Raw genomic sequence first — 24,367 nt, 5'->3', positions numbered from 1 at the left:
TCCCACTCTCTCCCTACCTTCAACCAGATGGCGTCCAGTCGGACGTCCAAGTGTTCATCTTTCTGGCTTGAATTCTCCAGTGTGTAGATAGCTTTGAACTGCTCCAAGCTACGGTATAAATCCAGGCAGAAGAGGTTTCCCCAGAGCAAGCTGACAGGATCCATAGTAAACGTCAGGCCATTTAACTGAACGTAGAGATTGGGACAGGGAACTGGAAAGCAGAGGAAAAGAGAGTCCCCATGTACAAAGTAGCGGCTCAACGCCTGCCTAGCAGTTGATACTCCTTGTACTACCCAGAGGGCAAAGTCACACATTAATACAGGGCAGAGTTTTTAACAACGGTGCACTAAGCTAATTCAAACACTCTAAACTCCTAGCAACAAATGAGAATATAAGTAGTAGCCCCAAGTCTGACAAATGGGGAGGACATGCCTGGACAGTAAGAACTGACCAGCTCCAGCGCTTACCTGGAAGCTCCTGATTATCAGGGAAATAATACTCTGTGAACTCAATATGAATGGCAGAGACCTGAGTGGGTAGGTTGTGAAGTTTCCGACTGCAAGAAAGGAGTGTGGATGGCTTCTTACTGGGCTGCCCAGCTGTCGAGACCTACGCGATCACAAACTGCTGTTAGCATCTGTGCTGCACCCAGGACGCACGTTCCTCACCTTCCCCTGCTCCCCATCCAACGTCTGTCCCAGGGAGCACAGTGCTTTCGCACGTACTTCACACGTGTTCCAGACATTCTCACACCTGCCGATGCTACTACCAGTTCACTTTTTCAGAGGAAGGTCTGCACGGTTTGTAGCAGGGTATTCAGAGGAAACTGGGGAATCTCAAGGCCTGATCTCAGCAGCCATTCTCAGAAGGAAACAGACGGAACTGTCCACCTGCCCCAGAAGTCGGTGAAACAGCCCGCACAACTGTGTTCACACTTGTTGCCTTCCAAATGAACTGCCCCACCCCCTTCCGACCACATCTCCCGGGTCCTGGGCTCCTCACCTGGTGGATGTCCAAGTCATCCACCCGTATTAGCATGCAGCTAGAGCGTAAGCGATTCCATGCTGGGGGCCGCAAACCAGCCTGCCGGCCCTGAGAGGGGCTTCTCTCAAGAGGGTTCTTTCGAGGACTAGACAGAGAATCTAAATAAAAATGAAAAGGTGGGAAAGAATCAGACATATTCAACTCATATTATTAATAGAATTAGGAAGTAAAAATCCTAATTAGGATTATAAAGTAATGATCCTAAAACCATTAATGCTACAACATATGGGGAAAAGACATCTTAACACTGACTAGCTTCTGGATAGAACTCAAAAATTGTATTCTCCTTAAGACCAGGGAACACCTATTGACCAGAGGTGATGATAACCTCTCTCAACATTGCAGCCATCCCTGAGGACGAACACGGCTCTGTAAAGAAAGAAGCCATCCAGTCAAGACAGAGGCAGAGGTACACACGCTTCGCCTCCTGGCACGACCATAAGAAGGACCACAACTAACCTCAAAACAAAAATCACCCAAAACTGCCGGAAGACTGACCTGTATGGAAGTCTGACAACCAAAGATTTAAAGAAGCCATATTCATCCACATGGGTAGGAGGGACAAAGACGGGGAGCTGGGGTGGAGAGGATGCAGTGTGGTGGCAGCAAAGCAGCGAGGTTGTGGTGGCAGCCAGCAGAAGGGGCGGTCTCACATTCACGTGTGGCAGATAAAAGTTGGGACGGATACCTGGGGAGCAAGGAATCCCAGCCCCAGGCCAGATCACATAGCCCAGGGTTCCAGTGCAGGGGAAATAAAGCCTCCTAACTTCTGGCTATAAAATCCAGTGGGGTTGGGGTCATGGGAAAAAAATGCCGATCTCTCAGGAGAGTCCATTTAAACAGCCTGCACAGTCCTAGACGGTATGAAAACCCACCCACTCTGAGAACCACCACCAGGGCGGCAGCACCATACAGGAAGTGGGTGAAATGACTGGAAACAGGGCAAGTGCAGAGCAAGCCTCAAGCAGCCAGGCAGCAGTGCTGAATACAGAGCCACAAAGCGGTGAAGCAGGCTGCCCAGCCCGGGGGAACACCTAAGACTCTGCCCCATACAACTTAACAGGTACGCTAAGACAGGGAATCAAAGCAGCTCTACCTAATACACAGAAACAAACACAGGAAGACTGCCAAATGAGGAGACAAAGAAATATGGCCCAAATGAAAGACCAGAACAAAAGCCCAGAAAAAGAACCAAATGGCACAGAGAGTGCCAATCTATCAGATGCAGAGTTCAAAACACCGGTGATGAGGATGATCATTGAGTACGGCAAAAGCGTAAGGGAAAAAATGAAGGCTACACTAAGTGAAATAAAGAAAAATCCACAGAGAACCAACAGTGAAGAGAAAGAAGCCAGGGTTCAAATCGATGATTTGGAACATAAGGAAGAAACAAACATTCAACCAGAACAGAATGAAGAAACAAGAATTCAAAAAAACAAGGAAAGAATAAGAAGACTGGGACATCTTCAGACGTACCGACATCCGAATCATAGGGGTCCCAGAAGGAGAAGAGGAAGAGCAGGAAATTGAAAACTTATTTGAAAAAATAATGACAGAAAACTGCCCTAACTTGGCGAAGGATATAGACATACGAGTCCAGGAAGCTCAGAGTCTCAAACAGGATGAATGCAGAGGCCCCTCCAAGACACATCATGATTAAAATGCCAAAGGTTAAAGATAAAGAGAGAATCTGAAAAGCAGCAAGAGGAAAGTAGAGTTAATTACAAAGGAGTTCCCATAAGACTATCAGCTGATTTTTCTTCTTCATTTTTTTTTATACTTTATTTATTTACTTTTAGAGATAGGAGAAGAGAAGGAGAAAGGGAGAGAAACATCAATGTGTGGTTGCCTCTCACATGCCTCCTACTGGGGACCTGGCCTGCAACCCAAGCATGGGCCCTAGACTGGGAATAGAACTGGCAACTGTTTGGTTCCCAGGCTGGCACTCAACCCACTGAGCCACACCAGCCAGGGCTATCAGCTGATTTTTCAAAAGAAATGTTGCAGGCTAGAAGGGACTGGCAAGAAGTATTCAAAGTCATGAAAAGCAAGGACCTACATCCAAGATTACTCTATTTAGCAATGCTATCACTTAGAATTGAAGGACAAAGTGCTTCCCAGCCAGGTAAACCTAAAAGAGTTCATCATCACCAAGTCCTTATTATATAAAATGTTAAAGGGACTCATTTAAGAAAAAGAAGAAAATCAAAACTATGAACATTAAAATGACAACAAACTCACAACTATCAACAACTGAATCTAAAAACCAAAACAAACTAAGCAAACAACTAGGACAGGAACAGAATCACAGAAATGGAGATCACATGGAGGGTTATCAGTGGGGAGAGGGAGGGAGGAGAATGGAGGAAAGGTACAGGGAATAAGAAGCATAACTGGCAGGTATAACATAGACAGGGGGAGGTTAAGAATAGTACAGGAAATAGAGAAGCCAAAGAACTTATATGCACAACCCATGGTGATGAACTAAGGGAAGGACTGCTGGTCAGAAGCGGGGCACGGGGTAAAAAACTGGGACAACTGTAATAACATAATCAATAAAATATACTTAAAAAAAAAGAAATAAAAAAGTCACTAATGCTGCTCCATGGGATAAGGATGGGATAACTGGCTAGGAATAAGATGAGATGATTAGTTAGTCCAGGGCTCTATTTCCACTGGGTATTCCCAGGTAAACAGCCAGAGGCTAACAACAGGAGTCCTCCAGCTCCTCGTAACCCCACCTGCTTTCCTCTGGAAGGGAGCATATACCCCCAGGTGCCAGGGAGGTTCAGACCTGTCTCTTCCCGCCACTTCTCCACTTTATTCTGAAATTCCATCACCAGGTTCTGGGCCCACTGGCCTCGGGTCTCCATGGCTTCACAGTGCCGCACCCAGTGCTTGCAGCTATCACCTGCACAACAAAGAAGGCAGAAGGATTCTAGTCCAAGGTCGCGTTCCGACGTTCCTCTTTCCCTCTCCATTGGCATAGTCATGGTTCAGATTGTGATCCCTCAGCCTCAATCCAGAATTCTCTGGAAAAGTAAAAATTATCCAGTGAGAGCACTTAACTCATTCTGGATTCCATATGTGATTCCCCTAAGGTTCCTAGAGGCCAGCTTCTGACTGGCGCCATCTCTGACTACAGACTACGAGAAAGGCTCTAAAACCAAGTGAAATAAGGGGGAAAGGGTAGAATCAAAAGCAACCTCTCAGCCCTGGCTGGCGTGGCTCAGTGGATTGAGTACCAGCCTGTGAACTGAAAGGTCGCCAGTTCAATTCCCAGTCAGGAAACATGCCTGGGTTATGGGCTGGGTCCCCAGTTGGGGGCGTAGGAGAGGCAATTGATCAATGTTTCTCTTGCACATGGGTGTTTCTCTCCCTCTCTTTCTACCTCCCTTACGCTCTCTCTAAAAATAAAATCTAAAAAAACAAATTTGTTTTTAAAGCAATATCTCAGGCTCTGTCTCCCCTCCCTACTTCCTCTCAACAGTGATAAAGAATCATCAATAACGGACACTGAAAGTTTCCAGACGTCTTCTTGAAGAGGGCTATTTCCAGCCTCCTGTGCTGCAAGCCCTCGCAGCCTCCTGCGGGGCATCCAGGGATGAACCGAGGGATCTGCTTTCAATACCTGGGCCATGCTAGAACTCCCCCCCCCTCGGAATTCTCATACCTGCCCAGTGGAAGGGGTAACAGTCAAATGCCATCCTGCGGAAGGTAAGCTGCATGGCACCACCCAGGAGTCTGTTTGCAGAGACACCTGTAACAGAAAGATGAAGGGGCTGGCGACAAAAGGAACAATGGACACTAAACACCTCTTGAAGCATTAAAAGTTCTCTTGAGGATCTGATACACAGCGCACCTAAAAGGCCATGGTATCAGGGGATGTTCGAGACTGAGTCCCTCCTCTTTTGAGTTGCAACAGCCCATGGACATACTCTAAAAGACCAAAAAAAGTACATTCCACTGTCTCTATATATAGCTGCCAAATTTCCAGAAAGGCAAACGAAACTGCAAAACTCAGGATCCGGGACCTCCAATCCTAAGTCTCCCATAGACACGCTCCACAACCTGGATTGACGGATTCCCCCAGACTAACGATACTGTATACTGTCCCTCAGCACAATACCTGGAGAGGCACACGTCAGATCCCTCAAAACACAGGACCCACAGTACTTCCTTTCGTATTAAGAAAAGATTCTAGTGCCTCAGAGCAAAAGCTGTGATACTAGAAAAGCTGTAACTGCACATACAAAGTACCATGGAATACTAAAAGTACTGAATTAATAAGAACACTGTGAAATAAACATACAGAGTATTGTAGGGAAATTGGAACTTTCAGCAATGAATCAAATACTATATTGACTTCAGGGCAAGATGGTGGCATCACCCACGCCATCATCTATGGGAGGTACTCCCATCTTCCCACAGCCAGATCAGAATTACAACTGAACTACGGAACAATATCATTCGAACCGTCTGAAACCTAGCTGAACAGAAGTCCTACAGCTAGGGGTTTAAAGAAGCCACATCGAGACTGGTAGGAGAAGCAGAGATGCAGAACAGGCTGGTCCCATGCCCACATGTGGTGGTTAACAATTGGGATATCTCAGCTGTGAAGGTCCCCCCTGAGGAGCGAGGGGCCCCAGCCCCACACCAGGCCCCCAAGCCCAGGGTTCCAGTGCTGGGAAGACAAGTTCCCATAACTTTAGGCTGTAAAAACCAGTGCAGACTGAGGCTGAGTGAGACTGAGGGCCTCTGGAGTCCCAGGCTGTTCCTCTTAAAGAGCCCAGGCGTGGACTTACTCTGACTTGCTGCCTCTGAGCTCCAGCACTGAGGCAATAGCTCCAAAGGCACCTGGGACTTACAGGGAGAAAGCGAGCTGGCTAGTATCAGGGTGAGAGCTGGGGTGGAGGGCAGCTTTCTTCCAGATGAAAGTGCTGGCAGAGGTCATTGTTCCTTTGATGAGCCCTCTCCCACAGAGCCAGCAGACAGGTGCCATATCTGACTCTCCATCAACCTGGCTCTCACTAGTAATTCCCTGGACTCCACCCCATCAAATTTGCAGGCACACCCAAGCTGCTTCCAGTAGCTTTTTCCTGCAAAGTGCCTGTCTTGGCTCATGCTTCAGTTTCCTAAAATCCCTCAAACAAGCAGCATCTGGCCTCCGCATGCCCCATACCTCTTGCTAAGTGGCCTCAGGCCTGGCACTAGCAGCAGCCAGCCTTGGTTTCCAGTTTGGCCTCACCTGGACACATCCGGCACAAGTAGCAGCCACCTGCAGATTTCCCTGTAGTTCAAGCTGCGTGGCCCCTGGCAGAACATGGGTGGTGGCTGACCTTGGCCTACATCTCCAGAAGGCCCCACAGCCAGCACAAACAATGGACTGCTTCAGACCACCACCCAACCACCTCCACAGCAACACACTGGAGGGCGGACTTAGTGGGCACCAAACCCCCACTGAAGTAAGTCCTGCTCTGTGGGGTGGGTCCCTCAACAGCTGATCCTCCATGGTGGTTGGTGGTCGCAGCCAGGCCTTACAGCCAATCAGCCTAGGGGTAAATCTCTCCCATTGATGTGACAACAGCAATCACGACTCAACTACAACAGGAGGGTGTACACAGCCTGGAGCAGGGGGTGGGCACACCTGGAGTGCCCACCTTGGGGTGACCAGGAAGACTGTGCCACTGTACCCTACAGGACACCTACCACATTAGGCCATGTAACAGCTCTACCTAATACTTAGAAACAAACACAGGGAGGCAGCCAAATTGAGGAGACAAAGAAACATGGCCCAAATGAAAGAACAGAACAAAACTTCAGAAAAAGAACAAAGTGGAGACAAGGAATCTACTAGATGCAGAGTTCAAAACACTCACCTCTTCAACTAGATTCCACGAACTGTAAGACAAGGGACTATTCTGCGTACCTGTAATGTCTGACCCCTGTTCTGTCCTGCCACCTTGTCCCTTACTAGCGTAAAGGGAAATACCCCGAGATCCTCTAAGTATAAGCCGGTACACCTACAACCCGGAGGGTCTTTTCCAATCAAATTACGACTCACAAGTTTTGGACTAATCAATATCCTACCAAGAAATACACCTATACCAGTTTTTCTGTTTCTCAACCACTTTTTCATAATTACCTTCTCTAAGGAGCCTTTTTACCCATTTTCCCCTAATTGTCCCCTCCATAAAATTTTAATACCTCAGATATACTGTATATGTTTATATTCTATGTCTATGTTTCATACATAAAAGGAATAAATATAAATCTTATTCCTTTTATTCAATGCAAGGTTAAGAAAGACTAAATTTTCTTTCAGTTAGAAGTTAAATTAAAAAATGTAAAGCTAATATTTAACTTTATATTTGCTGAGTAATTATTTTTTATTTTTTTAATTTTATTTATTTATTTTAGAGAGAGGAGAAGGGAGGGAGAAAGAGAGGGAGAGAAACATCAGTGTGTGGTTGCCTCTCACATGCCCCCAACTGGAGACCTGGCCCTCAACCCAGGCATGTGCCCTGACTGGGAATTGAACCAGCAACCCTTTGGTTTGCAGGCCAGCACTCAGTCCACTGAGCCATATCAGCCAGGGTTTGCTGAGTAATTTTTAATGTAATTTATTTATATAAATTATAATTTATCGAATTACATATACAAATGTCCTTTTTATATAAATATATAACAGCAATATAATCATTTATTATTCAAAATTGTTTTTAGCAAAATAAAACTGAAAATTTCAAATTAATTCCATTAAAACTAAATTACCTTAATTTTAACCTTTGCTTGATATGAAAAAATAATCTTTAGCTTAACTAGCCGCTAGATATTAATTCAGATATTGTATTTTCTCTTTTCAGCACTTGACTAAATGAAGGGGTGAATAACATTTGTAGAATCAGATAATAAAATACAAGCTGTTTTATTTAGCCCTCAGAGCTCGAATCGCGAGAGCATGGAAGACGAAACACAAACAGCACTGACGAGGCGGTGTGTGCGGGCCAGCACTCACCTGACGCGTGAAGGCCGAGCGATAAATTGAAAGAAATTCTTCTGATCTGTTCACCACGGTTTGCAGTGCTGATCTTCCACACGCATGTGCGTGTGCCCTTCATGAATTCAACATCAGTGCTACTCATGCGATACCCCAGCAAACCCCGTGAGAGAAATCACATACGAAGGAACAAAACCTTGTCAGACGGGGATCAGCTTTGGAGGACCACAAACCACTGTTACTATGTAGGATTCTTTTCACCACCCACCGAAGAACCAACTTCCCATGTCCAGAGAAGGCAAACATGGAGACAGAGAGTAGATCGGTGTGTGCTTAGGGCTGTGAGATGGGAGTGACACAGGGTTTCTTGTAGGGGGGACGAAAACTCTCCAAAATTGGATTATAGTGATGACCGCACAACCCCGTGAACACACTAAACAATGAGCTGTGTGTTCTAAATGGGTGAGCTATATGGTATGTGAGTTATATTTCAACACAGCCGTTCAAAAGAAAAGACTCGATCTGCACCTGCTTGGGGGAAATATCCCAATCAAAATGCATGAGTTAGGCTAGTGGCACGAGAGGGTTCACAGCCATGCTCCCTCTGTCGAAGTTACTTGGAGCTAAAAGAACAACAAACTACACCGACTGAGCATATAAAAACACGATCTTGAAATCAAATATAATTACCAATCACCGACACACTGAATTATAAACACATAATTATATATGAGACATAAATGTCTAATTATAATTCTGCAATGAGCTGGTGGAAAGGATGGCCTAGATTCAAGAGACAAAGTTTTGGGCTCACAGGACTTATCCTGAGGGAAAACAGTTAAAAAGAGTCAGGTGACTCTCTTCCCCATGAACCACCAAGCTCCTCTCTGAAGCCTCTGAAGTGTGAGGTGCTCCAGTTCGATTTCTTTCCTTGAGATATAACTGACATGTGACATCACACTGATCGCAGTTGTACGATACAACGTAACAATTCAACGTTTGCATATATTGCAAAATGATCACCACAATGAGCCAAGGTGACACCCATCCCCATAGTTAGAAAATTTCTTCTTGTTATGAGAACTTTGAAGATCTACTCTCGGCAACCTTCAAATAAACAACACAGCATTAGCCACTGTAGTCGCCTTGCTGTGCCCTCCATCTCCGTGACCTGCCCCTTGGACTCCAGGCACACATTTCGTCCCTTCCCTCTGGAAGCCACCAATCTGTGCTCGTATCTATGCGTTCGGTATTTTGGGTTGCTTTTTAGATTCCACATTTAAATGAGATCATATGTTATTTGTCTTTGTCTAATCTGTTTTCGTTAGCATAATGCCCTTAAGGTCCACCCATGTTGTCACAAATAGAATTTCCTTCTTTTTTATGGTTGAATAATGTTTCATTGCCCATATGTTTGTGTGTGTGTGCGCGCGCCTTTAACCATTCACTGATCAACAGATTTTTAGGTTGCTTTATCAATTTTCTTTACACACTCACCCATCAATGGCCATTTAGGCTGCTTCTGTACCTCGGCTGTCGTAAACAATACTGCAATGAACATGGGAGTGCGGGTATCTTTTTGGGTGTTTTCAGTTCCTTTGGCTCAACACTCAGAAGTGGGGTTGCTGGGTCATATGGCAGCTCTGTTTAGTTTTCGGAGGAACCTCCACCTGTTCTCCGCAGCGGCGGCACCAGTTTGCATTCCCACCAGCGGTGCACTAGGGCTTTTTCTCCGCATCCTCATCCGCACTTCATTCTCGTCTTTCCGAGAATAGCCATTACAACAGGCGTGAGGTGGTATCTTAACGTGGTTTTCATTTGCATGTCCCTGATGGGTAGTAATGTTGAACAACTTTCTGTGTCCCTGCATGCCACCCGTGTATCTTCTTCAGAAAAGTATCTATTCAAATCCTCTGTCCTTTTTAACTGGATTGTTTGGGTTATTTGCTATTGAGTTGTATTATGTTTTGGGTATTACCCCTTATCAGATATGATTTACAAATATTTTCTCTCATTTGGCAGGTCGCTTTTTCATTATGCTCACGGTTTCCTTTGGTGTGCAGAAGCTTTTTAGTTTGATGTAGTCCTACTTGTTTATTTTTGCTTTTGTTGCCTTTGCTTTTGGTATCAAATTTTTAAAAAATCACAGCCAAGACCCATGTCAAGGGTCCAGTTTGATTTTAAGAGACAGTGCTACCCTAGCTCCAGCCAAGCTGTCCCCGGTGACCCGCCCCGTTTCCAGGAATTTCATCTCTGATACAAGGGCTGCGTGAGCGTGTTAGCCTGGGGCCCCAGCATCCCCGCCATAGTGGATGGAAAAGAAGGTACATGGAGCCTTCAAGGGGTCTCCACAGCAGCACTGCGCAAAAGAACTTTCTGTGATGATGGACATCTTCTATGGTCTACAGATTATACTGAGTACCTGAAATGTGGCTGGTGCAGATGGCAAACTCATTTCATTTCGTTTAATTTTGACTTAAATAACCACATGTGGCCAGGGGCTAGCATATTGGACAGTTATAAAGCAATACTATCCAATAGAAATAGAATGTGAGCCACAAGTAAGTTTAAATTTTCTAGTAGCCACATGAAAAAGAAGTTTTTTAAAAAGAGAAATGAGTTTAATAAGACATATTTTGTAAATCCATATGCTTAAAATATTATCATTTCAACAAGTAGTCAATGTGAAAATAATCATCAGGATCTTCTCCACTGCACTTCGTGCTGCGTCTTCAAAGCCGCCCGCGCGCACCACACGGTGGCCCGGCACAGACCAGCACAGCCCGGCGCCGCCAGCGTTTCACGTGCCCCACGGTTGTGCCGCCAGAAACTCAGGGGTCTTACAGCCCTTCCCGCCCCGCATTGCTCTCCCTCCCCCTTCTCCCCAAATCCCAGGCGCAGGGTCAAGTCACCGGGACTCCTCCTCCTCCTGCTCCTTCAGCGTCCTGCACCACACACACCTGGCCGTGGCAGGCTGAGGGTATCCCCTGTCTAAAAGTACTTCATCTAAAACTTCCATAAATCCCACCAAGTAGAGTAATTTAGTTTGGTAAACAAATGGGGGCTGCAAGGAAGCCTGCAGTCACTCACAGGGCAGCGTGGACGGAGAGCCTGCCACACAGGAGAAGTGCTCTAGGCCCCTCACCAAGCAGGATGAGACTCTCAATGACACACTCGAAACGAAGACTTCTGAAAGGACTAAAAATAAAATAACAACAAAACCCAAAGCCCTTACAGTAACACTTGGACGAAACAGCCACCAAATTAAGTAATAATTGTTTTAACACAGAACTTCCAAAGTGACTGGGTGGCAAGCCAGTGAGCAATTTACTTCCTGGGGTGGCAAAAGCAATCCTTATGCTGTCACTGTCACTTTCAGCTTTCTGAGTGCGAGCAGAGGGGAGCTGATGTCACCACAAGACCAAGCAATAGTGGCAATGCTGCCTGGTGCTTGGGGAAGAAAAGAAAAGGGAAGCTTCCCCAAGGAAAGCCAATCTAGGTCTCTTTAGAAGGTAAACATGACCTTCAGAGAAAAGACAGCAAGAGAGAAATCTGCCATATGAGAGCATGTAAAACCAAGAACTGGTAGCAAAGGGGAGTACAGCAGAAGAACATACAGAGTACTAAAGAAAAAAGCATCAGAATAATACTTAAGAGACTTCTGGCCGAGATGGAGGCACAGATAGACACACTGGGCCTCCTCGCACAACCAAAAGAAGGACAACGACCAGAACTGACAGAAAATCGAACAGTATGGAAGTCTGACAACCAAGGAGTTGAAGAAGAAACATTCATCCAGACGGGTAGGAGGGACGGAGACGGGTGAGTTCTCTCTGGGTGGAGAGAACTTGTGCAAAGGCAGCGGCTGGAGGACTGGGCGGGCAGGAAAGGCACAGTGAACCGGGCGAGGTGGTGGCTTGCAGACTGGGCGGTCCCACATTCGTGTACAGATAAACTAGGAGGAACAACTGGGGAGCGAGATAGACCACACAACCCAGGGCTCCACTGTAGGGAAATAAAGCCTCAAACCTCTGATTGAAAACACCTCTGGGGGTTCAGGCAGTGGGAGAAACTCCCAGCCTCAAAGGAGAGTTTGCTGGAGATACCCACAGGGTCCTAGAACGTACACAAGCCCACCCACCCGGGAATTAGCACCAGAAGGGCCAATTTGATTGTGGGTAGCTGAGGAAGTGACTGAAAATTGGCAGAGAGCAGAGCAAGCGGCACTGTTCCCTCTTGGACCCCTCTCCCACGTACAGCATCACAATCAGTGACTTGCCCGGCTCTGGGGAACACCTAAGGTTCCGCCCCTTACTACCTAACAGGCACTCCCAGACAAAAAAGAAAATGGCCCAAATGAAAGAACAGTTCAAAGCTCCAGAAAGAATATAACTAAGTGACAAAGAGATAGCCAACTTATCAGATGCACAGTTCAAAACACTGGTAATCAGGATGCTCCAGGAACTCACTGGGTGCTTCAACAGCATAAAAAAGACCCAGGCAGCGATGAAGGATGCATTATGTGAAATAAAGAAAAATCTACAGGGAACCAACGATGAAGGGAAGGAAACCGGGACTCAAATCAACCATTTGGACCAGAAGGAAGAAATAAACACTCAACCAGAACAGAATGAAGAAACAAGAATTCAAAAAAAATGAGGAGAGCCTTAGGAACCTCCAGGACATCTTTAAACGTTCCAACATCCAAATCATAGGGGTGCCAGAAGGAGAAGAGGAAGAGCAAGAATTGAAAACTTGTTTGAACAAATAATGAAGGAAAACTTCCCCAATCTGGCAAAGGAAACAGACTTCCAGAAAGTCCAGGAAGCTCGGAGAGTCCCAAAGAAGTTGGACCCAAGGAGGAACACACCAAAGCACATCATTATTACATGACCCAAGATTAAAAATAAGGAGAGAATCTTAGAAGCAGCAAGAGAAAAGGAGACAGTTACCTACAAAGGAGTTCCCATTATACTATCAGCTGATCTCTCAAAAAACAAACAAACAAAAAAAACACCTTACAGGCAGGGAGGGGCTGGAAAGAAGTATTCAAAGTCATGAAAGGCAAGGACCTACATCCAAGGTTACTCTATCCAGCATAGTTTTCATTTAGAATGGAAGGGCAGATAAAGTGCTTCCCAGATAAAGTCAAGTTAAAGGTATTCATCATCACCCAGCCCTTATTATATGAAATGTTAAAGGGACTTATCTAAGAAAAAGAAGATCAAAAATATTAATAGTAAAATGACAGCAAACTCACAGCTATTAACAACTGAACCTAAAAAAATAAAACCAAAACAAACTACTAGAACAGGAACAGAATCACAGAAACAGAGATCACATGAGGGTTATCAACAGGGGAGTGGGAAGGGGAGAAAGGGGGAAAAGGCACAGAGAATAAGTAGCATAAATGGTAGGTAGAAAATAGATAGGGGGAGGGTAAGATTAGTATAGGAAATGTAGACGCCAAAGAACTTATATGTATGACCTTTAGTTCATGGATGTGAACTAAAGGGGGGAGAATGAGGGTGGGAGGGGGTGTGCAGGGCGGAGGGGAATAAAGGAGGGGAAAATGGAGCAACTGTAATAGCATAATCAATAAAATATATTTTAAAAAATAATACTTAATATTTGCCTATAATGAAGGTCCTCAAAATTCAGTAATATCTCATTTGAGCCTGACAACAACCTGGGAGGTAAAGAAGATGTAATTTAACGCAGGTTCACAAACGAGGAGACCCGAAGGGGTTAAGCAGCTAACATGACTTACCCAAGGCTCATGAAGGAAAGAAATGCGTCAACTACGTTTCTATTCTGAAAAAATGTGTACGTGTATGTAACACCAATTGCTCTGATGACCATAAGAGCAAGACAAGAACACAGCATAATCTCTCTGCTTGGGAAGAGCACACTTACACATAATAATTATTTAAGTTGATTTAAAACGGAAAATTCTGCCCTGTTGATTCGAGTGTCATCCGGCACACCGAAGGGCTGCAGGTTTAATTCCTGGCCAGGGCACACATCGAGATTGGGGGTTCAGTCCCCAGTCGGGGCACATACACAAGACAACCAATCAATGTTTCTCTCTCACACTGATGTTTCTCTGTTTCTTCCTCTCTTCCCCCACCTTCCTGTCTCTAAAACCAGTAAGCATATCCTTGGGTAAGGATTTTTTTTTAAATCTGAAAATTCTGAGGTTTCCCAGTTGAATTTCCTTCCCTAGCGTTTACATCAGTGGTTAGCACTGCCCAAGGGCCTTTTGGAGAAAAACTAAAGTATGCAATGCTGGGGCTGTACCCCTGAAGGTTCTGACTTAAGTGGGGCCTGGGGAGAGCCCCAACATGTGTATTTTAGCAAGTGTTACAGGTGGTTCTGCTGCACCCTAAAGGCTGAACAGCACTGCTTCCACCGGCAGAAAAAGCTACCACAGGACAGCTGAGGCTCCAGGGATGCATGTGATTGAGGAGAGCCAATCAAAGTACTCCACAGTGTCTCCGGAAAAGAGCCTTCCTCCCCAAGCTCTGTCCGAGCCCGGGCCTCCCGAGGTACCTGGCTCTCGGGACTGGCTATCATCGCAAATGTGCAGGTCCAGGCGGGAGATGAGCAGATGGTAGGAGGACTCTTTCACGTCAAATTTCTCAAAGTACTGGCTGAGGCGGTTGGTGCTGCTGCTGCTGCTGCTGCTGCCGCCGCCCTGGCTGCCACCAAAGGCCTGGGCCCAGGCCTGCTGGGCACTGGGAGCAGGCGGGGCGATCTACATGTGACAGAAAGAAAAACAGACGTCCACACCCTGAGACCCCTCTGCAGGGTTTCTGAAGCTTTAGTCCGGCCTGAAGAAAAGTACAATTCAGCAAGATTCCCTTCCTCTTGTAACTCTTCACCTGGCAACGCAGGTCTGTCCCACCTAAACCACCCAAATTCCAAAAGCCTAACTATAAGTAGTCCAGTAACTATCGGAGTTCTGTCCTGAGGTCTGAACTGCCCTCCAAGCTCTCACCCCCCAGGGCTGAGCCGACAGATGCTAAAACACTTCCTCAGGAACTCTCTCCCAAAGGCCCTGTCTCGGCCCAGGTGGCCAGACGCCTTGGCCCCATGCCCTCACAGCACAGTGCTTATCTCCGTTACTGTTACAGCACTTTTCGCATCACAGTACACTAGCCTGCTGACGGTCCACACTACAAAACAGGAGGGCTCCAAGGACAGCAACGAGATGTCTACTCCTCTGTTCCTCTCCTCTGGTGCACTGTACACCTAGCACACCAGAGGCACCCAATGAACAGAGTCAGTGAATAAATCAGAGGCCGAGCAAGGCCTATGCACACACATCCAGAAGTAAGTAACAACTCCCTCAAATAAGCCAAAGAAGTCTAGACTCGTCCTATGTTGGCATAAATTAGGTCTGGCCGACCATTTCCCCAGCCCCACCAACGGTATCTGTTTTGCCTCTAACCTGTACAGGTTCAGGGGCCAGGCTCTTTCTCTGCTGGGCTGACTTCTCCATGGCCTCACTCAGCGACTCTGCGTACTTCATCATAGCCTTGAGCTGCGAGTCAGTCAGCACCCAGAGCAGGTCGTCCAACAGGAACATCAGCTTGGAGGCCACCACATTGCAATCTTTGGTCTGAGGGGGCCACACAGAACACAGGCTCAACATCTTGTACCACTCCAACTCCCCAAGGTGACTGTCCCCAAATCGATTTCAGAGATGGCTTTTCAATCCCCAGGACATGAAAGTAAAGTATCAAGTACTTTGGAGAGTCGATTTCTTAAAACTTACACTAAAGCAGCAAAAGACAACTGCCAGGTGCCTATGTCAGTGTCCCTAACGGGGAAAAACTGTGGTTTCCGAAATTAAGATGCAGGGAGTGGACATGTTCTCTTGTCGCTGGGTGCTCTGCAACACTCAAGTGCAGGCCCTGCTTCCCCAGCTGTCATTCCGGGGGCCAATCACGTCAGGAGGAGAGCACACCGACGCCAAGTGGTCCGGGAGAAGGGGGATCGGAAGTTCCTGCAAGGACGGGGACACTCACTCTTCTCTTGAGAGCCAGCTGGACCCTGCCCTGGTTGGTGATGAGCCTCAGTGGCGTGGTGACCGGGTCCTGATCGCCACCGTCTGTCGCATCTGCCTCAATCCGAAGCGTTTGCCAAGTTATTTCCTTGAATGTTAAAACCTAGAAGAAAAGAGAGTAAAACCCCTCAATTCTGCGGATAAAATTAAGCAAAAGGTGGGAAATCCAAGGGGGCGAGACTGGCAAGGCAGAGACTCCCACCGTTCCCAGCTGGGATTTTACCAGTAGAAGGCCGTAGATGAGAGATCATAACCGTGGAAAGGACAGAGCAGTAATGCCGGACAGGGAAGGGAAGCCCCTACATTCCCGGGAAGAGGGGAGCATCTGAGGACATCCCCACCACAGGAACACTATCCTTCAAGAAAGAGTCCTACTTCAAACCCCCCCATTCCCTCCTCTCGAAACGCCAGGGCTGTCACCTCTCCTCGGTGGGGGTCAGTGATGCGGGTGAGGCGGAGGTCACTCTGCTGCCAGCTGGGGTTGACACTATAGCCCTGGAGCTGCCACAGTTCAAAAGAAGCGTGGAAGGCCTTGGAGTGAATCTTGATAGTGATGGAGTTGACGATGATGAACATCCCCTCCACCACCTTCTCAGCAAAGCCATACTCGCTACAACAAACGAGGCAGACCAATATTCAGAATCGCATGCAACACGCACACTCTCTACTGGAAGACGTCAGACAAGACTGTTAGCAATGCCCGTCTTTGGGCGTTAAAACTATGCACGACTCTTTTTTCTTTATTTCCCTTCAAACATTTCTACTTTCTGTTGTTTACATTTCTAATAAAACTTTATGATGATACAGTACTCCTTTTAGTAAGATTTTAAAAGATTTTTATTTATTAATTTATTTTAGCGAGAGGGGAAGGGAGGGAGGGAGAGAGGGAGAGAAACATCAATGTGAGAGAGAAACATTGATTGTTTGCCTCTAATATGAGCCCCAACCGGGGACCAAACCAGGCCGACATCATTTAAATACACTAATTAACCTTAACCAAAGGAACATCATGTGTCTCCAGGTACGTTACAGCAGGAAATATGCGGTACTATCTCTGAAATATTCTTTTTTTAAAAGATTTTATTTATTTATTTTTAGAGGGGAAGGGAGGGAGAAAGAGATGGAGAGAAACATCAGTGTGTGGTTGCCTCTCACGTGCTCCCCACTGGAGACCTGGCCTGCAACCCAGGCCATGTGCCCTAACTGGGAATCGAACCAGAGACCCTTTGGTTCACAGGCCTGTGCTCAATCCACTGAGCTACACGAGGCAGAGCTATTTCTGAAATATTCTTTAAAACAAAAATTAAAACAAATCAAGCCTTTAAATCTAACTACCAGACTACATGAGAAACATTTTAAATGACACTTTGAGAATCTGGGAAATTCTTTATAAAAAATAATCCAATTTCTACGAAGAATAAATGATATATTAAAAAGTGGGGTGGAGGTCAGTGTTGAGAATTAAAAAGTTTTAAAACTCTTATCACCCAAATATAATGTACACAGTTCTTTGGTCCACGTTGTATTGTAAAAAATATTTTAGAGACGATTCAGGAAAACTGAGTATGAAATAGGTATAGATAACATTAAGGAATTCCCATTAATTCTATTCACTGTGGTGATGGTACTATGGGCTCTTCTTCTCCTCAGTCCTTGTCTGTCAAAGACGCATGACACGCATGACACAGAAGTACCCGAGGGTGGGACCGCACGGTGTCTGGGGCCTGCTTTCAAGTGCCGCAGCCCAGACACGCACCCCCGCAAAATGGCAGGGAAAGGCGAAAATGACCGAATGTTAGCAACGGCTGAGGTGAGATCCTGGGTGCATGGGGGTTCGTTATCCTATTCTCTCTGCTCTGGTGTGTGTTTGAAATTTTCCATAATAAAAAGTTTTTGTTTTTTAACTAAGAGGTGATCTGGACCAGTTAACGTTTCCAACTAACCTCTGTCCTGAGGCGAGGGCAATGGGAGACTGTCCGTTGGGAGGCCGAGGCTCCTCACAGGTCTTCATCTCCACCTCCACCTTATCCAGACACTGCAATAGAAGCCATGAGGAGCTAAGCATGTGCACAAAACCCCACACGGCACAGGCCACGTCTTCCTCATCCCTGCGCCCCAGTGCCTAGCTGAGTGCTGGGTTCACACGGGAAGACAATTAGTGCCTGCTGAGTGAATGAACAAACTGAAATACAGAGAGAGGTCTCGTCTTTCCCGTTCATTTCCATTAGTGGCAGAACTCTGTAACAAGTATGGGATTAGCTCCCAGCAGGAAACTAACACAGAGATCCAGTTACAGAGATATTACCGTTCCTCTCGGGATTCCAGTCTTTGGGATAAAGAAACGCATCGATCAGTTATTTAAGAGCTGTCATTTGATAACCACCGATAGTCAACATGAACTGAACTTCTAATTTTTCCTTTGTTAGGGTTCTAAGGGAAAACAGGAAATCTAAAGGCAGTACCTGGGCAGTAAAACTTGTTGTGAAAAACAACAAAACAGAACCAACTCAGGGCCTGACCGGCGTGGCTCAGTCGGCTCAGGGTCACCCACAGAGCGAAAGGCTGCCGGTCCAACTCGAGGTCAAGGCACATGCCTGGGTTGCACATCCCCGGTTAGGGCATGTGCAAGGACAACCGATCAACGCTTCTCTCCCTCTCTTTCTCCCCCTCCGTTCCCCTCTCTCTAAAAATAAATAAATAACACCTTAAAAAAACAAAAATCCCTCAGGACTCCTGGGTCCTGTGTCTCAGTGCTAATCCCTGTTCTGCCCGGCAGTTACAGAGTCAGTCCAGACAACGGTCACTGTGTCTCAGAGAGAAGCTCGCAGGCCAGACAAAGCAGCCACAGCTCCCTCGAAGGGACAGCGTATCAGGGCTCCTCGACATCTCCTCTCAGACCCCTTAAGCCCACCCCAGCAATGCCCACTCCATTACTTGCAATCAAGACACGCCATTACCAGGCAAATCGGGTGTGTCTTCAACTTTGTCCACTGGATCTGGAAGAGAAAAGCAAAGACTCAGGACTGGGGAAGGCGGGCCCGCTGGCGGCAGAGAGCAAGAGCACTCGGACCCCTTCTCACCCGGATGGAGGCCCTGTTGCAGTAGACCCGAGTGATGGCTAACCAGGTCGGCAGGTCCAGCACATTCTGTAGAACCTCTTCATCCAATTCGAGGTTGGTCAGCTGACCCTCCCCTTTCAGGGTGCTCAAGTTGATTTTGTCTGGGGAAAGATTCTTAGTAAACCTGAAAAGAGGAATGATAAGAAGCTATCATTCCCACGGGGACCTGCTAAGTGGGCATACGGCCAGTAACACTTCGGGATTTAGAGAAAAGGGAACATGAGTAACGAAGATCTAATGATCACTGCCCCACACTATGTACAATGTTGGGTGAGGCCTATCATTCTACTCACGACTGTGTCATCTTTCTTCTTTTTCTTTTTATAATGGATATATATGTATACATATACACACACACACATATATATAAAATCACAGTTATTTATGTAAGTGCATAGATATGCTTATTCCAGAATAGGTATTACTAGTTCCCTTTTTTATTGAATTTATTGGGTTGGCATTGGTTAATAAAATTAAATTATATAGGTTTCAGGTGTACAATTCTATGACACATCATCTGTATATCGTACTGTGTGTTCACCACCCCAAGTCAAGTCTTCTTCCATCACCATTATCCCCCTGCACCCTCTTCCTCCTCCCCATGCCATCTTCCACTCAAGACCTACAATGAAGATTCTGGGGAACAGCTGGAGCAGCGGCAACACAGCCCTCTGGAAGGTCTGAATGCCCACATAAAAACAGAGCAGTTAGACGGCAACACAAAAAGCCCACGGCTCACATTTGAAACCAGAAAGTAAAGCACCCTTACAACCCCCCAGGCACGAGCGGGCGGGGAAACGTCAACAGCCGTAAGCCGTGAGTGCTGGTAAGCAGCTGCTCAGACCAGCAGAGGGAAGCCACGGCGCATCTGAGGGGCCACAGGACAGAAGAACCCCAAGACAACCAAGCGCTAAATGAAAAACCATGTGACCAAGTTGAGCCAGCAATTGAAGTTGGTGGGCGTCTGTCCACTGTAAGAGGTCCCCAGTGAGGCCCAAAGGGGCTGGAGCCGTCTAGCCCTACAAACTCATGTGAACTAACGAAGGCTCCTTCCCGGGACAGGGGCCTCGCACTGAGAAGAAAATGCTGGGAGAGGAATCCCAATTGAGTAAGACGGGGTAACAGAAATGAAGAAAAGAGTATAAATTAAAATGGGGGCGGGGGGCAGGGGAAGGGCAGGCCCGGACATCTCAGAAAACAAGCAGGTATGTTTTTAACACCACTTGAAACAACAGAAGAGCAAGCTCTACGAACTTAAAATATGGAAGAGTGAGGCACTAATTATTAGCTGTGAGGTAGGGTAAAACGAACCCCAGGCTCTTACACACTCCTTTGATGTGATGAAAGAACACACAACCACCACCTACAGTCTTGCCAACGGGGCTGAACCCGAATCTCATTGTGCTACGGGGTCCAGCTGCTAGTCTGCGGGGCAGACAAGACAGGAAAACTGCTGAGCTGCGCTGTAAGCGTGTGATAAGCAAAATCCAGACCACAGGAGACTCTACAGTCAGGTGGCCGGGACACCGACAGCTCACACAGGCCAGGCTTCCCACTATTCCACGTTCACCCCCTCGTCTTCGCGCAGGCCACCCGCAGCTACCTTTCCTGGAGCCCTCTCATCACGACCAGCTAGTCAAGGCCCAACTCAAAACATCTTCCTCGCTGAGGCCTTCTTTCCCCAGCTGCTGCAATGCACATTAAACAATTAGGATCTTAGGACGTTCTCTAATTCTCCCACGTGTAACCACCCCTGAGCAATTAGATGTTAAGCACTTTGAAGTCAGTGCAGGCTCAGCTGCCCCTCCTGATCGAAACGGTTAGCCGTCAGAATGCTCAGCCTAAGTACCCCTCAGCTAGCTGCACTGCTAGCTGACTTTGCCCAGCTCCCTTCTCTCATCTCCTTCGGCTGATCAACCTAAGGCCAGTTTCTCACAGCATAACCCTCCCCTGTAAGACAAACCGTCTAAGTGAATCTCATTCCTGTAATTCTTTTTTACTGCCTCTCATCACTGTTTTCCACACTAGTTCACTGCCTTTTGCCCTCCATCCATAAGTATACTTAGCCCTTGCATACATTAGATGCTAATAGCTGACTTCGGAATTATATAGTTTACCAACTTTTATTTTTCCTTTTCCTTTTACACACATCCTTTCCTTTTACTCAGCTGTGTTTTTAGTGTTTCTGGTTTTCCTTGAACCATGAGATCATGACATATAAAAGCTTTAATTTTTTTCTATAATGCCTAAAATGGTACTAAGTAAAAAGTTCTTTAACAATTTTTTAAATGACAGTAAAAAAATTCTAGAGGTTTATAAACATGCAAAGCAATACTGTATGGTAATAGGAAATACGCAGGAATGCACCGGCATGATAACAAATTCAGGAAAGTGCTTACTCGTGGGACGAGGGAGTTTGCACAGAAGTTTCAACTGTGTGTGTAACACTTCTCAAGTTGGGAGGTGACGGTATGGCTGTTCATTATATTACTCTTTTTACCTTTTTGTATGGCAACAAAATCTTTCCAAGATCTCAGTCAGTTACCTACTGTGTTTACTACTGGGAAAACTACTCGGCCATGGGCCTCTCAAGTTGCTACACGCACGGTCTTGCCGGGTGCCAAAAATGCACGACCCTCACCACACTCCCTCCCCAGCCCACTCCGCAGGACTGAGTTGCAAAGAGCAGCTTTGAGGGATGAAGTAACGTTCCCTCCGGGAAAAGAGGAGGCCTGCTGATCGCTTACCAAGAACAACGGTTCCCCAAGCTCCACGTGCCATTTCTATAGCACAGGTGCGGCCATCTACCTGGGCTCATTCAAGACCCTCCCATGGGACCTGGGGGTGGGGGAGGGAACTAACTGCAAACAACTGCAAACAGGTGCTGAGGCTGCTCGCTGGGCCATACGTAACAGAGCCCCTCGTCTCTGATCCGGGAGTCTGTGTGTTCTGAACTGCAGCAGGCTAACCATTAGCTCCCAAATACAGTAAAATACAACCCCAGACCCTTACACATACTTTTCATGGACATGGAAACAATGGGATGACTGTGGGGTGGCAGGGTATAAGGCAGATAAATGGCAATGGAAACAAATACAATGGAAAAAAGAAAAATTAATAAAAAGAAATTTCAATCAACATAAGTATAAACCAATTTTATTCTCTGAAACAAAAAGACAAGCTTTCCCTAATGGCTCCTATGGTCTGGAAACTACAGAGGAAAAGAGTTCCTCTTTTCCTGCAAGAAATGGCTGCCTGCGAGGAAACAGGACTGTAAACCGGAAAAAGGACATCTTAAATAATACTTCCACTACATGAAACAACCACGGAAGGAAAGGAAGGTGAGCGCATGCCCTGAGGATCTGGAGGAAACACAGTCCAGAGGGAGGAGAAGGAAGGCAGAAAACAGAACCCAACATTATTTGTAATCACTAGGTACAGAAAGGCTTTCTTTCTCAAGCCCTTTGTGTATTTAAATAGGATATCACAATTATTATTTCCTCCTGGCAACCCGTCCTCCGTTGTTCAGTGTTCAGGAAAGCTACAGCAGCTCAGAAATGGGGGTGGGCATCCTCTGGAAGTATTTGTCTTAAAGACAGCATATTTGAAGACATAAAATTAGTTTGTAAAGACTGCATATACCCTCCTGTCCTCCCCAGATTCTAATAAGATCCCACCTTCCTATCACAGCTGACACATGCGGGAACGGCCGCTGTCAGAGATGGGAGTAAGGCTCCCCCTAATACGCGGGAGTGGGGAGGAAGGCTGAGAATCACTACCATAAGTTACTTGTCCCCATGATGAAAGGGCATTTTTAGGAAAATAAAGTGAATAAAGAGACTTTTTCAAGTATTGGATTGGCCAAAAAGTTCACTTAGTTTTTTCCATAAAATAAGACACATTTTTCTTTTTCACCAATAACTTTGTTGATTTGGATATTTTGAGTATGTTGGCTATCTCCCATGTGGTATAATATTGATTGCTCTCATTTAATGTCTCAGTTTGATCCCTATCAACTTCAGCTGGTCTACCCAGCCACGGAGCATTGTCCAGCGAGAAATCTCCAGCACAAAATGTCACAAACCACTTTTGACACGTCAGTCACAGCACCTTCTCCACACACTTCACAGATCTTTTGCATTTCAGTTACATTTTTACCTCTCTTGAAACGATAAAGCATAATATTCTGAAAATGTTGCGTATTTTCTTCCATCTTCAATATTAAAATGGCTACACAAAAATTCACTTATTTTGATGGGGTTTTTTTAATGTACACCGATATGACAGCTGTCACAATACAATCTAACAAAATTGTTTCAAATGAAGTTAAAGACAACTAAGCGCTACTAGAGCCATCTCACAGGAAATCCCAAACAAACTTTTTGGCCAACCCAATATATTCCTCTGAAAAAAGAGGAACATGCTTCAAATAAAATGAAACATAAACAGTCAAGAATAAGTTACACTGCTTGTTAGTACTGACATTCTCAGAGTGATTATGTTCATAGTTAGCACAGATCTAATTTCTATACAAAAATCTAACTATTTACAGCTCGATATAAAATAAATGTCATTTTTGAGGCCTTGAATTAAAATGTATGAGACTGTGTTACATTTCATCCCACCCTGCTGGTATTCAGGGCAACGCACCTCAAACTATGTGCCTCAGATCCATGGGCAGAATCACTTTGATGTGTTTATTTTAACATGCAGATTATTGGGCCACACTCCAGATACACTGAGTCACAGTGGGGAGGTGGGTAAGGAATCCACATTTTTAACAAACTCAAGGTGATTTCTTCTGTTCTTTAAAGCTTGAGAATAGTTTGAGGTTTCAGTTACCCAGCTAAAATACTTCAAGGAAGAGAAAACCAGAGTCCGCAGATGGAGAAGAGATGCAAAAACCCATTCTTCAAGAACAAAGTTTTCAACTTCCATTATTACGGCTTGGTGGTTAAGAGCAGAGGCTTCAGAGGTAGACGTGGGCTCAAACCCTGGTTCCCTCACTCGTTAATACTGTGATTGTGGGCAAACTGTTCAACTAACCTCACAGGGCTGCTGGGATTGAAAGAGCTAACTCTTGTACATCAGATACCTGGCATTTATTAAGTGCTCAATAAGTAAATCTCAATC

General features: G+C 45.9%; 1 protein-coding gene across 5 annotated transcripts in view; it reads right to left on the bottom strand.

The window, feature by feature from the left end:
• Positions 1-24,367, bottom strand: part of BLTP3A (bridge-like lipid transfer protein family member 3A) — a 61,257-nt gene that overhangs the window by 17,926 nt on the left and 18,964 nt on the right. For 2 of the 5 annotated variants that reach the window (XM_053913602.1, XM_053913603.2), the window contains exons 2-13: positions 19,196-19,358; positions 19,073-19,111; positions 18,059-18,150; positions 16,536-16,725; positions 16,078-16,218; positions 15,498-15,668; positions 14,597-14,801; positions 4,718-4,804; positions 3,839-3,955; positions 1,003-1,142; positions 468-609; positions 18-211 (exon numbers count right to left, since the gene is read on the bottom strand). In XM_053913602.1, the coding sequence (XP_053769577.1) occupies positions 18-211; positions 468-609; positions 1,003-1,142; positions 3,839-3,955; positions 4,718-4,804; positions 14,597-14,801; positions 15,498-15,668; positions 16,078-16,218; positions 16,536-16,725; positions 18,059-18,150; positions 19,073-19,111; positions 19,196-19,358 (1,681 nt within the window). Of the gene's footprint in view, positions 1-17; positions 212-467; positions 610-1,002; positions 1,143-3,838; positions 3,956-4,717; positions 4,805-14,596; positions 14,802-15,497; positions 15,669-16,077; positions 16,219-16,535; positions 16,726-18,058; positions 18,151-19,049; positions 19,112-19,195; positions 19,359-24,367 lie in introns of those variants that run through there. The other 3 variants (XM_053913607.2, XM_053913604.1, XM_053913606.1) reach the window with 3 other exon arrangements.

Source organism: Desmodus rotundus, chromosome 11 (genome assembly GCF_022682495.2).
Source record: "Desmodus rotundus isolate HL8 chromosome 11, HLdesRot8A.1, whole genome shotgun sequence".
Taxonomy (NCBI): domain Eukaryota; kingdom Metazoa; phylum Chordata; class Mammalia; order Chiroptera; family Phyllostomidae; genus Desmodus; species Desmodus rotundus.
The sequence above is the reverse complement of the archived record's forward strand: the minus strand, read 5'-3'. Positions and strand labels throughout refer to the sequence as shown.